The sequence below is a fragment of the Rutidosis leptorrhynchoides genome, chromosome 10, assembly GCF_046630445.1.
Source record: "Rutidosis leptorrhynchoides isolate AG116_Rl617_1_P2 chromosome 10, CSIRO_AGI_Rlap_v1, whole genome shotgun sequence".
NCBI classification, from domain to species: domain Eukaryota; kingdom Viridiplantae; phylum Streptophyta; class Magnoliopsida; order Asterales; family Asteraceae; genus Rutidosis; species Rutidosis leptorrhynchoides.
Genome location: NC_092342.1, coordinates 340012913 through 340029459, shown reverse-complemented (window position 1 = coordinate 340029459; position 16547 = coordinate 340012913). Strand labels below are relative to the sequence as shown.

At 37.8% G+C, this 16547-nt stretch overlaps 2 protein-coding genes across 2 annotated transcripts; one reads left to right on the top strand and one right to left on the bottom strand.

The window, feature by feature from the left end:
- Positions 1-338: 338 nt before the first annotated feature.
- Positions 339-6142, top strand: LOC139873219 (pyrophosphate-energized vacuolar membrane proton pump-like). The gene is made up of 8 exons (XM_071861152.1): positions 339-675; positions 1676-2250; positions 2845-3224; positions 3309-3395; positions 3705-4035; positions 4698-5108; positions 5192-5251; positions 5679-6142. The coding sequence occupies exons 1-8, from the start codon at positions 435-437 to the stop codon at positions 5883-5885; spliced, it is 2292 nt and encodes a 763-aa protein (XP_071717253.1). The 5' UTR covers positions 339-434; the 3' UTR covers positions 5886-6142.
- Positions 6143-6612: 470 nt separating this feature from the next.
- Positions 6613-9050, bottom strand: LOC139873294 (protein LATERAL BRANCHING OXIDOREDUCTASE 1-like). The gene is made up of 3 exons (XM_071861227.1): positions 8414-9050; positions 7037-7367; positions 6613-6943 (listed from the first exon to the last, which is right to left on the bottom strand). Exons 1-3 carry the CDS (start codon positions 8926-8928, stop codon positions 6707-6709), a joined length of 1083 nt encoding a protein of 360 aa, XP_071717328.1. The 5' UTR covers positions 8929-9050; the 3' UTR covers positions 6613-6706.
- Positions 9051-16547: the final 7497 nt, after the last annotated feature.

Here is a 16547-nt window from a genome sequence, read left to right as displayed (position 1 = left end):
CAATCCATTCATATAATTTTTATCAAATATTATATAACACGAACATAAATATTTATAGTCAAAGTTGACAAATAAAGACTGTCAAAAGTCAAAGTGGACACTTCTGGTGGGACGTACTATTAAATTTACGGTATACCATACTACCTATGTCAGCATTACTTTATCCAGATTTTAAAGCACCGAAACATATAAAATACATCATCTAAAGCATAAAATACAACATATTAATAAAACAACACTCTGTATTTAAGACTTTTCACTCTGTAGAAGACATCATCAACTTCACACACCCGCCCAATTGTCTCATCATCAATCTAAAACCCATCTCTATTTATCATTTCGAGGTCTCACCATTTCATTTGCCCAAAACAGAGATATATAGATACACCACACATATATCTATCTAATTTTTCTGATCTAATTTTCCGGCCAAAATGGGGACCACAATCCTCTCAGATCTCGGCACTGAAATCATTATCCCAATCTGTGCAATTATTGGAATCGTATTCTCTCTATTTCAATGGTACCTAGTTTCGCAAGTCAAACTCTCGCCGGAAAAACCTTCCGGCGACGGTAAAAACGGTTTCAATGATTCGTTGATTGAAGAAGAAGAAGGTGTTAACGACCATACAGTCGTTCAGAAATGTGCTGAAATCCAAAACGCTATTTCAGAAGGTATAATTTTGAATTAATTACATTAATTGTTAATTTATTATTTAATTAACGAGTAATAAGTAGAAATGCTTAGTTAAATTATAGTAATAATTGTAATTTTGTATAGTATTTGGTTAATTGTAAGTATGTTTGAATTTGCTTCTAACTTGAGATCTGGTTTTCGATTAGGTAAATACTAATTTCATCTTAGTAATTGCGGTGGCTGTTGAATCCATGGAAAATATATATATTATTTATATATATAATTAAAAATACAATTAAATGTTTTTTATTAATGCACACGTGTAGCTAGAGTTTGATTTAAGTTTCTAAATATGAATCTATAATCTATAATCTATAATCTATAATCTATAATATATTAAATTAGAAAAAGATTTGGTAGCTTTTAGCTTAGACTTCGTTTAAATCTGGGATCTTGCTGGTAGTCGGTGGAATTATAATTTTAGTTTAATATGCGTAATTAATTAATTAATTTAAATTTATTTATTCAGTAAATGTTGTTTTTTAGATCTGCTAGTATGGAAAATGGGATACTATGATGACTGGTACTAATTTATTTAAGATTTGTGTTCAAAGAATAAAACAAGATATGAAAAAATGTGGTTAAAGCTGTAATGAAAACAAGAGTTGTTTGGTAGTATGTGGTTGGGTCACCAGTAATATTGCATATCCTCTTGATAATATGATTGGTTCAAGAAGAATATAAAGGTGATGATATTAAATGGGTCAGACTGAATGAAAATGTGACACTAGTACAATTTTTACTGACCTAACATGCAACATAGTTACCTACTTTTACCATTCATGGTCACATACTTTACCTGTCTTACCGTAGTATCCAAAGTGTACTCTATATCAAATGGTAAAAAACAGTAAGTTTGTTATATGAAGTGACAACAACAGTTACTTGCATGGATTCGTAAACAACTGTAAGCATGTTACATTTTATCTTCATGGGTGGAAATTTATTAACTTTATTAATTTCTTTTGATTTTTGTAGGAGCAACATCCTTCCTGTTCACTGAATACCAATATGTTGGTGTTTTCATGGTGATTTTTGCTGTTCTGATCTTTGTATTCCTTGGCTCAGTTGAAAGTTTCAGCACAAGTAGTAAAGTATGCACATATGATGTCACCAAAATGTGCAAACCGGCTCTAATGACAGCTGTCTTCAGCACTGTTGCATTTGTGCTTGGTGCTATTACATCGGTTATTTCTGGTTTTCTTGGAATGAAAATTGCTACATATGCAAATGCCAGAACTACCCTTGAGGCTAGAAAGGGTGTCGGAAAGGCGTTTATTGTTGCATTCAGATCTGGTGCAGTTATGGGGTTCCTTTTAGCTGCAAACGGTCTTTTTGTATTGTATATTATTATTAATTTGTTTAAGCTTTACTATGGTGATGATTGGGAAGGTCTTTTTGAGTCTATTACTGGTTATGGACTTGGTGGTTCATCCATGGCACTTTTTGGTAGAGTTGGTGGCGGTATTTATACAAAGGCGGCTGATGTTGGTGCTGATCTTGTTGGCAAGGTCGAAAGGAACATTCCGGAAGATGACCCAAGGAATCCAGCTGTAAAAAACTTATCCTATTTAATTAAATCTTGTATCTACTTTCTGAATAATACTGCAAATGGAAGGGTTGGGTAATGGTGCAAATTGGTTTACAATAACCTTATTGGATGACTTTCAACCCATTCCTCTGTTAGTTAATTCTTTGATTTGACCCACCTGACATAAAACACAACCTAAATCCGACCTAAGTGGTTGAAAATGTCACTTTTGTTATACTCCATCCCTCGCATAATAATAACTGCCCGTTTGACTTTTCAAATTCTTTCCTTCTACTTTTTGAGTTTCAATATTTTTATTTTTGCTACATAATATTTGATTAAAATTATATGAATGGATTCACTTTTAAATGTGTTTTTTATTGGTATTGGTATAACTAATCTCATATAACATAAATAAAAATATTAAAAGTCCAAGTTGCACAAGAAAGACGTTAAAAAGTCAAAGCGGGACAGTATTTTTGGAAAGGAGGAAGTAGTTTTATGTGTACACGCGCGCACACACACACACTATTTGAGGAAAACTTTTGTAATTATGAACTTACCATTTCTTTTGTTTTTGGGGTTAACTTAGTAATGAAATTGTAATCTGCTGCAGGTTATTGCTGACAACGTGGGTGACAATGTTGGAGATATTGCTGGTATGGGATCTGATCTTTTTGGCTCATATGCTGAGTCATCATGTGCTGCACTCGTTGTTGCTTCGATTTCTTCATTCGGGACCTCGCACGATTTCACCGCAATGATGTACCCACTTATCGTGAGCTCCGTGGGAATAATCGTGTGTTTAATCACTACCTTGTTTGCCACCGATTTCTTAGAAGTCAAACGTGTTGACCAAATCGAGCCATCTTTGAAAAATCAACTTATTATTTCAACCGTGCTGATGACAATCGGTATTGCAGTTGTTAGTTGGATTGCTCTTCCTTCTAGCTTCACCATCTTCGATTTTGGAACCCAGAAAGTAGTTAAGAACTGGTATGATATTCTTGATTTTTTATTTATTTAATATAGAATATGAAAAAATTCCTTGAAAGTTTACACACTGGTAATTTGGTGCAGGCAATTGTTCTTGTGTGTTAGTGTTGGTTTGTGGGCCGGTCTTATTATTGGATTCATAACAGAGTACTACACTAGTAATGCTTACAGGTACAAGTTCATTGTATATGCATTTGCTGTATTTGTTTAGTTAAAATAAAAGATTTTCTTTTGACTGGTTATCCAATAAAAGATTTTTTTTATTGCTTATCCAATTAAATATATTTTTACTGCTTATCCAATAAAAGAATTTTTTTTACTGCTTATCCAATAAAAGATATATTTTTTTTTTCAAAAAGGATTTTTTTTTATGAACTATTAGACTCTATGATAGTTGCTAGAAATGTAAAGACTAATAAGTTGACTTGTCTATTTATTATTTTGCATGGACTAATATTAATTTATTTGACTCTTTTTTAGCCCCGTGAAAGAAGTTGCGGAGTCTTGCCGTACAGGAGCTGCTACTAATGTGATATTTGGTCTTGCATTGGGATATCAATCAGTTATCATCCCGATTTTTGCAATAGCAATCAGTATTTTTGTTAGTTTTAGCTTTGCTGCTATGTATGGTGTTGCTGTAGCTGCACTTGGGATGCTGAGCACCATAGCCACTGGTTTAGCCATTGACGCATATGGTCCCATCAGTGATAATGCTGGTGGTATAGCCGAAATGGCTGGTATGAGCCACCGAATCAGGGAACGAACCGATGCTCTTGATGCTGCTGGTAACACTACTGCTGCTATTGGAAAGGTACTAACTTTTTCCATTTTTAGAAATAACTTGATCATCAAAGGTCATTAAAAAGACACTTTTGTTATTACATTTGCATAGTATAAGCAAACAAGTGTCATTTTGTTACTAATATGACTATATGAGTGTCCAATCCACAACTTTATTATGTTATGTAAGTCACTTTTCAACAGTAATCTAAGGACTTACACAGAGTTACACATCAATATACCTGGCAAACGGGTTGAGTTGTGTCAAAACGGGTCAGAACTTTTAAAGGGGTCCAAGCCATAAATAACTTGCTTAGCAAACAAGTGTCATTTCGTTACTAATATCAGTGTCCAATCCACTATATTATGCAAGTCACTGAGTTGTCATTTAGTTTCATCAAGTCCCTTTGCCAACAGTTATTTGTGGACTTACACAGTTGCACATCAATATACCTAGCAAACGGGTATAGTTGGGTCAAAACGGGTTATGGGCCAGACGGGTCAGTTTTTTAGTCGGGTCTAAACGGGTTGGGTCGTCAAATGATAGTTCAGTGACACACGTGGCAAGAGGTTGATGGATTAGCTACTTAAATTATTTGTGACCCGATTAACAGAGAGTAGTTGGTTTTGACTTTAACGGTTCTGATTTACCTTTCAACCCGATTTTGATTTTTGTTTTTTTGTCTGTATTAGGGTTTTGCTATAGGTTCTGCAGCTCTCGTATCCTTGGCTCTTTTCGGTGCGTTTGTAAGCAGGGCCGAGATTACAACCGTAAACGTTTTGACCCCGAAAGTTTTCATTGGTTTGTTAGTGGGGGCCATGCTTCCATACTGGTTTTCAGCCATGACAATGAAGAGTGTGGGGACCGCCGCACTAGCAATGGTTGAAGAAGTCCGTAGACAATTCAACACCATTCCAGGTCTAATGGAAGGTACCGGTAAACCCGATTACGCCACCTGTGTTAAAATCTCAACTGATGCATCCATTAAAGAGATGATCCCACCTGGTTGTCTTGTTATGTTAACTCCACTTATTGTTGGGATTTTATTCGGTGTCGAAACACTTTCCGGTGTCCTTGCTGGGTCCCTCATCTCTGGTGTACAGGTAGTTGTTATATTCATCTTTCTTTTTTAGTTGGTTTTTAATTTTTAATATGACCAAGTTTTTAACTATTTTATTTGATGCAGATTGCTATTTCTGCTTCAAACACTGGAGGTGCTTGGGACAACGCCAAGAAATACATCGAGGTAAGAAATAGTTTGGTATTGGGTCAAAATGGTCCTTCGGGTTAAGTTGACATACACTTTTGTCATAACATTTATGTTAAGACGTGAAAATGTATTGTACAATTCAATCACCGTCACTTTACAATGTCTTTCTGCCACAAAGACCTTTTCTCTTAGTGTTTTTTTTTTTTTTAATGATTGATATGGGCTAATCAGATATTGTTTTTTATGAAATTAACAACAGCCTTTACTTAGAAAGTCCTTTTAATTTCATGTCAAATAATCTGTACTATTTCAGTACTAGACTACTAGTAATATCTGTGAGGTATAATTTTGACCAGTTTGACTTGTTTGAACAATTTCCTATTCACTTACTTTTCTTATATGACTTTATTGTTGTGTTAATGATTAAGCATGTCTCACATTCATTCATTTTTTGTAATTTTAGGCTGGGGCTTCTGAGGCGGCAAGGGCGCTGGGACCAAAAGGGTCGGACGCTCACAAAGCGGCTGTGATTGGTGACACAGTTGGGGACCCTTTAAAAGATACATCTGGGCCATCACTAAACATTCTGATTAAGCTAATGGCCGTTGAATCATTGGTGTTTGCTCCGTTCTTTGCCACCCATGGAGGCATTCTGTTCAAGTATTTATAGATAGATTCATCCGAAAACAAGATTATGGGCTTGGGATGGTAGTAGCCACATCATTTCATCTGCTTAGTTATATCACATTATTCACATGCATCATGTCTTTGTTTATTTTCCGAGTCATTTAGCGTATGTTGTCACTGCTTTAAAATTTGTGGGGATGTCTTATTTTTTTTTTTTTGTTTCGGCACTTGATTAGCAACTTCATTTTTCTTTATGGGATTTTGATATGATAATGATGATGAAGTAGTCTATTTCGTCAACACCTCCAAAATGTGCTGTTCTAATACTTTTCCTCATGTAGCGATTTGTCATTGTTATCTTAACCGTTATGATACTAAGTCTAACCTTCATGTGTTGCTATATGGAAGCTTTACTTGGTGCTTGCGATTCACGAAATATTGTTAACTGTCAAAACTACTCCCCAGAGGCCTCTCTGGATGTTAGCCAGTGCAGTTTCGTTACCACACTAGTTTGAATTTTCCTTTTACAAGTATTATTATATTATTATTCAAACTAGTACATCACTAAATTTAATTATAAATTTAATTGAAGAATCCATACGGTCTATCATTAGTTGAAACTTGAAAGTAACGTCACATAGCGTAGGATTTTAGGCGACTACAGATTGTACCGAATTTAACTGATATAGAACACTTAAAATGACAGCTACAAATAAAATTGGACAAAAACCAACTAAAGCAAACCGACCCAATTATTTACATTGAAGCCAAGTTCATAAGCATGTTTATTATATGCAGTTCATTCTAAATTCAAATCCCTTAGTCCAAGCATCTACACCATAAACATAAACAACTTAGAAAACATTAGACTTTCACAGAATCAATTGCAACAACGCCTTTCTGGAAACTTTGGTAATTGATGAACCCATAATTCTTGAGGTTCTTGTACAGTCTAGGCCTCTCCTCATTGATCAGGGCTTCCACTGGCCCGATCTCTCTGTTTGGATTGGGCTCGTTCAACAGCGCTATCGATATTTTCCCTTTATCGGGGTTCGTCACCACCCTATGCAAAGGGCTCTTATAGATCCCATTACTCATTATCTGCATTTACTAAAAAGTATTAGCCAAGAACATTTTTGTTTTTTTTTTTTGTTGTATAGAAAAGAAAAGAAAAACGCGCTTAATTACACCTACCTGCATTTGGTCACCGAGATTAACAAACAGAGCGTCACGAATAAGAGGTACCATGAACCATTTATCATTGTTTAATACTTGAAGGCTTTGGACATCTGTATCTTGTAGAAGTACTGTCATGCCTGATCGATCCGTATGAGGTTTTAGACCGTACACTTGATCGGGCATAGGACATGGTGGATAGTAAATAAACCGACCTTGCAAAAGAGCCCCGTCTTCTGTTAACACTTGCGAGAAACAATCCTCCTCTAAATTCAGCGTCTTGGCTATCGCCTTAAGTATAGTCGCCATCACAAAACGTATCTTTGATCCATACTCCTCTACGGTCTCACTTCATCGAGACAACTCTTCTCAGGAATTTTTAATGAAATTGTACAAGTGTTCATATATCTTAACTAGTTATGCTTTTTATACAAGGTAATTTTAAAATTGACTGATTCACAACTTTGGGTTTTAACTTTAAAGTATGTGTGTTATTTATACAGGAAGGTGATATATTCAAGTGTACTTACACTTGTGTGATTTAGTATTTATATATAAATATAAATATAAATATAAATATATGCATATAAGGTGTACACGGAAAAAGGTTGAAAAAGGTAACAGAAAATACTGTTAGACTGGGATAGGGACTTGGGACACTCACCCACCACGATACGACTGGGACCCCAATCAAGGGGCGGATCTAGTATAAGCCCATTGGTAGCACGTGCTATCGCTACATTACGTGGTGGAGTAGAAATTTTTTTGAGTTTTTATCTAGTGATAACGTAATTTTTTTTTTTTTTTGTAACACCATTTGATAATATAAATTTTTTGAAGCTTTTAACTAATGACACCACGTGACTACAATTTGTAGATCAGCACACTGACCCCAACCCGCCCCAATTGGGATTCCGACCAGCCGCGGCCGAAACCCCAAGATCCACCACGCCTGAGACCCAGACCCAATTGAGGACGCGGACCTCGACCCGAACGGAACTGAAATCCTCACACGCCCCAATCGAGACCCCGACCCAACTAGGGACCCCAACCCACCCCAATTGGGACTCAGACCGAGACCTAACAGGGGACTCCGCCCCGCCCCAATTGGGACTCCGCCCCGCCCTAATTGGGACTCCGACCCTCCTCAACCAGAACCCGGACCTCGACCCGTACGAGACCGAAACCCCGACCCGCCCTGATTCGGACACAGCCCCACCCACAACTGGAACTTGACCTGCACGGGTCCCGCCTAGACCTAGTCACCCAACTTGACAACCGGTTACCTTGTAAAAATATTAAATATAAAATATATACGGCGTACTCTGTATAACTTTTGACATGCAATAAAAGAAAGTATTGAAGTACTCCATAAAACATGATGATGCACTTTACCTGAAATTCGACGGATTCTTGGGCCAATGCTTTGGGTTTCTTCTGCTTTCCGGAAAGATATCGATGACAAGGCGATCGCTCCAATCAAGAACTTGTTTATCAGACACAACAGTATCTGTTCCATAACCCTCACCACATCCAGGCATCCTAGAGTTCTTCAATTTCTCCTCTTTCGGTAGTTGAAAAAACCCGGCAACTACTTGACGTACAATTTCAATAAACGACGTTGAAATCCCATGATTCACAGCCTGAAAGCAGCCCCAAGTAGTAAGAGCCGATCTAAGTTTAGCTATCTCAATTTCTTGTACCTCCATGGATGACGTGGACAAAAAGCAGCTCATGTCAATAATGGGAATCGGAGCTGATGGAAGTGAAGTTTCGAGAGGACCGAATTTGAATTCTTTAACGATGTAAGTTGACGGTGGTTGGTCGCCGTCGACGGCCATTTCCTGGACAGTTTTTGAAAGTGCTGCCTTGTCTAGGTCGATTAGAGATGGGTTTGTAGGTGTGTTCATCGTAGTAGTTAGATTGGTAACAAAATGCGATCAGAGATGGGATTTAGGAAGTGAATTATTTGTCTCCGGCGACGGAACGAAGTTAAATTAATTTTTTATTACTATAGTTGGTGAAGTGAAAACTCAAACGTCACCGGACACTGTTTAAAAACGGTGGCGCCCTCTGTTTCACAAAAACGGTGGCTGGTTTTCCTTTTACTCGGTATTTTTTTAGGTGATACTAACGCATAACTTTTTGATCCATATACATTTAGTTACATATAATACCCTTAATCATCCTTAAAATAATAATATAACTTCAACTCCTTTTTTTATTATTATTTTTTATATATATATATACTAGGTTTTAGAGCCCGTGCGTTGCACGGTGAGTAAAATAATCGTGTAAAATTAATTAATTTTTTCAAACAATTATTCTTTTTAGTTTAAGAGCCCGTAGTGTTAATAAATTTTAAAAGTTTTTTGAGTTTAAAAGTTCGTAGTGTTAACAAATTTTAAAAGTTCATTTGAGTTTAAGAACCCGTGATGTTGAAAATTATAAAAGTGGTTTTAGGCGTTGTTAATAACTTAACATCTACAAATTTTTTAATATTGTAACAAAATCATATTTATATTATAACAGTTATTTAGATTGCTAGACTTGATATATGTAATATATGAGATTAAAAAATGCAAATATAATACCAGACTTATAATTTGTCATGCATAATAATATTAGGTAAAAAGAATGAAAAATGTATTATGCACTAAACTTAAACTTTACCATAATTTAAATTTTACAAATTCTAATAAACTCGCTAATTTATCAACTTCAAGTAACATTACCAAAGAATCAATTGAGGGTATTAGCTTGTGTTAGGATAGTCTCTCAATATTTATGTTGTTGTTATATATGAGCCCGTATGACAATCAATTAAAGAATAGTTACATGTATAATTGTGATGTTTACGAATATTATAAAGCTTTATATTAAGCAAAATACAATCATCATGGGATCTTAATACTTGTTCATAAACTTGAATTTGGACATTTTTATTGTTAGCTCGTAATGTAGTATAAATTTGAAAATATGGTAGTACATAAATTTGAATAATTTATTTGTAAAAAATTCGTTGAGTGGTTAAGTGCAAATAGTATTTAACAATTTACTTGTGCAAAACATTATTAATAATTTTTTTAACCTAAAATAGTTGATTGTGTTATAATTCAGTAGGTTTATAACTACCTTTAATGGTTATAAGAACAAAGAGAGAAAAAGAGAGAAGAAGGAGAGAAGAAATATTGATATTGATATTTCAAGAGAAATGGTACACCTTAAATGGTTACCATACATGTCTATTTATAGTATAAAATATTACTATGCAAGAAATATAATAATAATAAAATTAACATCCAATCTAGATATTTTATAACACAATCTAGATATTTTATAACACTCCCCCTTGGATGACAATTTTATTAGAGAATAACTAGTACTGCCTCGTTAAAAACCTTGCTAAAGAAAACTCATTGGGATAAAACTTTAGCTAAGGGAAAAAGAGTGCAGCATAAAGTTGACTCCCCCTCAAGTAGGCAACGCCTGAGTTGTTACATCTTCTGAACATGCCTCATGCCAATATTATGAACGTGTGTTCTGAAAATAGCAGTTAGCAGTGCTTTGGTATAAAGATCAGCAGAGTTGTTGATTGAACGTATCTCATTTTAATCTGGTTGTCTTTTACGATATCTTGAGTATATGAGAAAAATCTGAGGTTTTCATCTGAAACTGTATCATCTAAATCTTTTATGTACAAGTTTGGCCCTCGTGATTTGTCTACAGTCTCCTTCATGGTTTGTTCAAACCGTTGTTTCAGTTCCTATTCCCTTTCAGTCTTTTTCTGAGCCTTACCAATATACCATTCTTTTCCATCAAACTTATGACCGTTAAGACCGTTTATAGCTTTAGCGCCTCGTCAGCATTTATGTTTTGTTCTGTCATTTTTGATACTCTTCTTTCATTTGTATTATGTAAGCTGTATTATCTTCATAGATAGTTGTTACGCTTTTATAGAGTTCTAGTCCACAAGAATCAATAATGATTTGTATCATTGATCTTAACTAAAATCATTCCCGAGTAGCTTCATGTAATGCAATCACTTCGGCATGATTTGATGATGTTGCAACAAGTGTTTGTTTTGAGAACGTCATGATATTGCGTGAAACAACCCAACCCGTACTCCGTACGATAAATTTTTTTTTTATATATATATACACATTTATGCGCCAATTAAATATGTAGACCAAATCACAAGTTCCATTAAAACGTACAACCATTTCCAATGTTTACAAAAGGCACAAAGGCCATTAATTAATTTAATACAAGTTTGACCGAATACAATGATAGTTTATAAACCAAACGACCCAACGAGCATGGTTTGGGACTAAACTACCCAAAAGGTGGTCAACTTCAAAAAGCTCCTACAAGCACATCGTCAAAGACATCTAGTGTCCAACAATCCCCTTCCCTTTATCCTCACCTGCAACTAAAAAGATAAACAACGCGAGGGGTAAGCTAACGCTTAGTGAATGCAATAATTATACATGATCATATATAATCTACTTACTTGCATACAATTACACAATACCACATACAAGCTAGCAATTCAACAACATGCAATCGATCATGCATAAACTACTACCCACGTTCCACATTAAGCTAGCAACACTAATAGCATATAGTTCACAATATAATATGCTAAGCACAATTCGCACAACCATGGTTAACCAAGTTTACAAGAGAACGGTACATGTAAGTCCGTTGGAGTTCATAACATCCACTAGTGTTACTTATACACCGCGTAATCACTAGTCCCCCGGGTGATGTCTTAAACACCGCGACTAACTCACCCTTACAACAATGTGGCGTCTTAAACACCGCGACGAATCCACACTTCGTTCAATACAATGAGTGGTGTCTTGAACACCGCGACACTTCCACTCTCATGACCTTGTGGTGTCTTAAACACCGCGACAATACCACAAGTCAATCACACAATGAGTAGTGTCTTAAACACCGCGACAATACTACTCGTTACCTAGAATGTGGTGTCTTGAACACCGCGACACTTCCACATTCACACCACACAAATAAATACATTATATACGTTCACGCATAATTATTCCACTCACCTTGACGCAAGGATGATGAATAATCGCTTCCAAACTTCAAAGCCAAGTACCTAATACATTAAGTACCAATTCAATACATAAACTAGTGGAATTAACCACATTACATTTACTTGGGCATTTAATGACTCAATTTCGCATTAAATGACCCAACCACACCACAACCGCCCTCTTAATGGCCAAGACTCGACTTTAATTACCAACATTAGTGCATTGAAGTCTACTAGCCTCAATTGACATCCACCTAGGGTAATTTACACCCATTTTACCCAAACTAGGTCAACTAGCACATTCTTGACCCAAATGACATCTCTTTCAATTCTAACAAGTGTTTAATGCTTACAATATCATTAACACTTTCAAACTCACAATTACAAGACCAAAACCCTAGGTTATGGCCATTAGGGTTTCATTACAACAACCTAACCCAAATTCACCCATTTTACTCCCAAATGGGTCATACAAGCTTCTATTAACCAAAACCCTAGCCATAATCAATTAAAACTCGAAACTTAGAGTTAGAACTTACCGAGACTATCACCACGTAGCTAGAGTCACAAGGAACAACTTTAACACTTGCTCCAAAGATCAACCCTCAATCCTTCCTCTCCCAATCTCACCTTGAATCCAAATGGGTGTTAGAGTTTTGGGAGAGAAATTGAAAGAAAATGAAAAAGGAAAATGAATAAATGAACTAGTGGACCAGATTTAATGCACCCATCTGATCTATACGTCCATTTACTATTTTGCCCCTCAAAATCCTTTAATTTAAATAAAATCCGGGACCTGACCTGCAGGTCTGCCGCGGCGCGGCACTACTCGTCGCGGCGCGACGATGCACTAGGAAAATCATCCTGTTTAAGTTGATTTCTGATCTGGAGTTGCTTTGTGGGCCGCGGCGCGGACCCACTTGTCGCGGCGCGACATTGGGCTGCAACAGGCCCCTTCGACTAGTTAACACAATTCCGAGGTTTCCACAACTATACAACCCAAACGCTCACTCTAATACACGCCTAAACTCCAACCTTAAGTCTCGCACGACCCTTTAAGCGTGTACGGAAAAGCGGGGTGTTACAACTCTCCCCCACTTAGATCGGAGCGCGTCCTCGCGATCCAAGCCGCATGACAAGCCGGAAGATAAGCCAAAACAAACTCTTCGGATTCCCATGTAAACTCGGAACCCTTTCGATGTCGCCATTGCACTTTGAAGGTTCTAACTTCCTTGTTCCGCAACATCTTAACCTTTTCATCAAGGATTGCAACCGGTTCTTCCGCATACTCTAACTTGTTATTCAAAGTAATCTCATCCAATGGCACCCAAGTCGAGTCATCCACAAGACACTTGCGAAGATGGGAAACATGGAACGTATTATGAATTCCCGCAAGTTCTTCGGGTAACTCTAATCGATAAGCAACCTCCCCAACACGTGCCAATACCTTGAAAGTACCAATAAACCGAGGAGCTAACTTTCCTCGCTTCCTAAACCGAATCACACCCTTCCATGGAGAAACCTTAAGCATCACCATATCACCTTCTTGAAACTCAATCGTTCTTCTACCTTTATCGGCATAAGACTTTTGTCTATCTTGCGCCGCTTTAAGTCGAGCCCGAATCATTTCAATTTTACTATTCGTCTCCAAAACCAAATCGGAACTTCCGATTTCTCGTTGACCCACTTCTCCCCAATAAATGGGAGTTCGACACCTTCGGCCATAAAGCATCTCGTAAGGTGGCATCCCGATACTAGTATGAAAACTATTATTGTATGAGAATTCCACCAAAGGTAAATGCTCATCCCAACTACCACCAAAATCAATGATGCACGCCCGTAGCATATCTTCCAAAGTTTGATTCGTACGCTCGGTTTGACCGTCCGTTTGAGGATGATACGCCGTGCTCAACTTTAATTGTGTACCCATATCTTCATGAAACTTTTCCCAAAATCGAGATGTAAAACGGGTATCTCGATCCGAAATAATAGATATAGGAACGCCATGCCGCGAGACCACTTCCTTGATAAACAACTTAGCCAAGGCCTCCGACGATATTGCTTCTTTAATGGGAAGAAACAAGGCACTTTTCGTCAACCTATCAACAATCACCCAAATCGTATCGTATTGGGTTCGCGCCGTCTTCGGTAACTTGGTAATAAAGTCCATGGTAATGTGCTCCCATTTCCATTTCGGGACTTCCAATGGTTGTAACTTACCGTAAGGCTTTTGGTGCTCGGCTTTGACTTGCAAGCACGTGACGCATTGTTCAACATACTTAACCACATCACGTTTCATGCCGGGCCACCAATAATCTTTCTTCAAATCATAGTACATTTTCGTTGCACCCGGATGAATGGAATATTTGGACTTATGTGCTTCATCAAGTAGCACTCGCCGGTAATCACCCGTCTTAGGCACCCACACCCTTCCTTGAAAGGACAACAAACCCCGCGGACCCATAGTAATAAACTCCGATTGGCCCACAATTCGTTCCGTGTGCTTATCGTGAACATAAGCCTCTATTTGGTCTTCACCCATCTTTTCAAGAAAGTCGTTAGTGATAATCAAACGTAACGATGTTATACGTATCGCCGGATGTTGAGTCTTTCGACTTAACGCATCCGCGACCACATTCGCCTTACCCGGATGGTAAAGTATCTCACAATCATAATCTTTCACCACATCCATCCATCTACGTTGACGATAATTCAAATCCCTTTGAGTAAAAAGGTGTTTCAAATTCTTATGATCCGAATATATCGTACACTTGACACCATACAAGTAGTGGCGCCAAATTTTCAATGCATGCACAACCGCCGCCATTTCAAGATCATGAGTCGGGTACCTCGTTTCGTGATCCTTTAATTGCCGAGAGGCATAAGCAATGACTTTACCCCTTTGCATAAGAACGCACCCGAGCCCATTTAAGGAAGCATCACAATAAACCACCATGTCTTCGACGCCTTCCGGTAACACTAACACCGGAGCTTGACACAACTTCTCTTTCAATAATCGAAAAGCAATTTCTTGCTCGTTTTCCCAATTGAATTTAGCACTCTTCCTCGTCAACTTTGTTAATGGAGAAGCAATCTTAGAAAAGTCTTGGATAAACCGACGATAATAACCGGCCAATCCGAGAAAACTTCGGATCTCCGTGGGCGTAGTCGGTCGTCCCCAACTCTTCACCGTCTCAATCTTCCCCGGATCCACTTGGATACCGCTTTCGTTCACAATGTGACCAAGGAATTGAACCTCCCTTAGCCAAAATTCACATTTAGAGAACTTTGCATACAACTTCTCTTTTCTTAGCGTCTTCAAAACTTCACGCAAGTGACGTTCATGTTCGTGCATACTTTTCGAGTAGACTAGTATGTCGTCAATGAACACAATAACCGACTTGTCCAACATAGGTTGGCACACCCGGTTCATAAGATCCATGAATGCCGCCGGTGCATTCGTAAGACCGAAGGGCATAACTACAAATTCATAATGCCCGTAACGCGTTCGGAAAGCCGTTTTCTCAATATCTTCCTCACGGACCCGCATTTGGTGATAGCCGGACCGTAGGTCGATCTTAGAGAAATACGTTGCGCCTTGAAGTTGATCAAACAAATCGTCGATCCTAGGTAGTGGATAACGATTCTTGATCGTCACTTTATTCAACTCACGGTAATCAATGCACATACGCATACTACCGTCTTTCTTCTTCACAAATAAGACCGGAGCGCCCCATGGCGAAGCACTCGGTCGGATAAAACCCTTCTCGAGCAATTCTTGAATTTGATTCAATAACTCTTGCATCTCCGTTGGTGCTAAACGATAAGGAGTTTTAGCAATGGGGGTAGCCCCCGGAACCAACTCGATGCGAAATTCTACTTGTCTTTCCGCCGGAACACCCGGTAACTCATCCGGAAAGACATCTTCAAACTCATTAACTACCGGAATTTCACGAATAGGTGGTGGCTCATTACGAGTGTCGACAACATGAGCAAGGAAAGCCATACCACCGGTAATAACGTGACGTCGTGCCCGAGCAAAAGTGCATATCGGCACCGATCTCCTTCGTTTGTCACCATGAATAATCATCTCTCCCCCACTTGGGGTCTTTACACGAATAAACTTGTCGTGGCATGCAATATCGGCTCTATAACGATCGAGCCAATCCATACCAACGACTACATCAAAATCACCCAAAGTCATCGGAATAAGATCAATTTCGAAGCTTTCGGCGCCAAACACAACATTGCAATTTTTACACACATCAACCACTAGCGCCGTCTTGCCATCCGCTATTTCAACTTCTACCGGACGACTCAACTTTACTAGCGGTTTATTTAACTTAGGCACAAATCTTGGAGATACGAAAGACAAATTAGCACCACTATCAAAAAGTATCCGAGCCGGATTAGAATTAACCATGAAAGTACCTGAAACGACTTCATTGGATTGTTTAGCTTCTT

What these genes read in the sequence shown, in the direction of transcription:
- LOC139873219 (XM_071861152.1), top strand. Translation starts at nt 435, where the DNA reads ATGGGGACCACAATCCTCTCAGATCTCGGCACTGAAATCATTATCCCA. An exon ending in CCAAAACGCTATTTCAGAAG is followed by an intron (nt 676 to 1,675) that starts GTATAATTTTGA and finishes TGATTTTTGTAG; the next exon opens with GAGCAACATCCTTCCTGTTC. An exon ending in CTACTGCTGCTATTGGAAAG is followed by an intron (nt 4,036 to 4,697) that starts GTACTAACTTTT and finishes TGTCTGTATTAG; the next exon opens with GGTTTTGCTATAGGTTCTGC.
- LOC139873294 (XM_071861227.1), bottom strand. Translation starts at nt 8,928, where the DNA reads ATGAACACACCTACAAACCCATCTCTAATCGACCTAGACAAGGCAGCA. An exon ending in AAGAATCCGTCGAATTTCAG is followed by an intron (nt 7,368 to 8,413) that starts GTAAAGTGCATC and finishes GTCTCGATGAAG; the next exon opens with TGAGACCGTAGAGGAGTATG. An exon ending in ATCTCGGTGACCAAATGCAG is followed by an intron (nt 6,944 to 7,036) that starts GTAGGTGTAATT and finishes TAGTAAATGCAG; the next exon opens with ATAATGAGTAATGGGATCTA.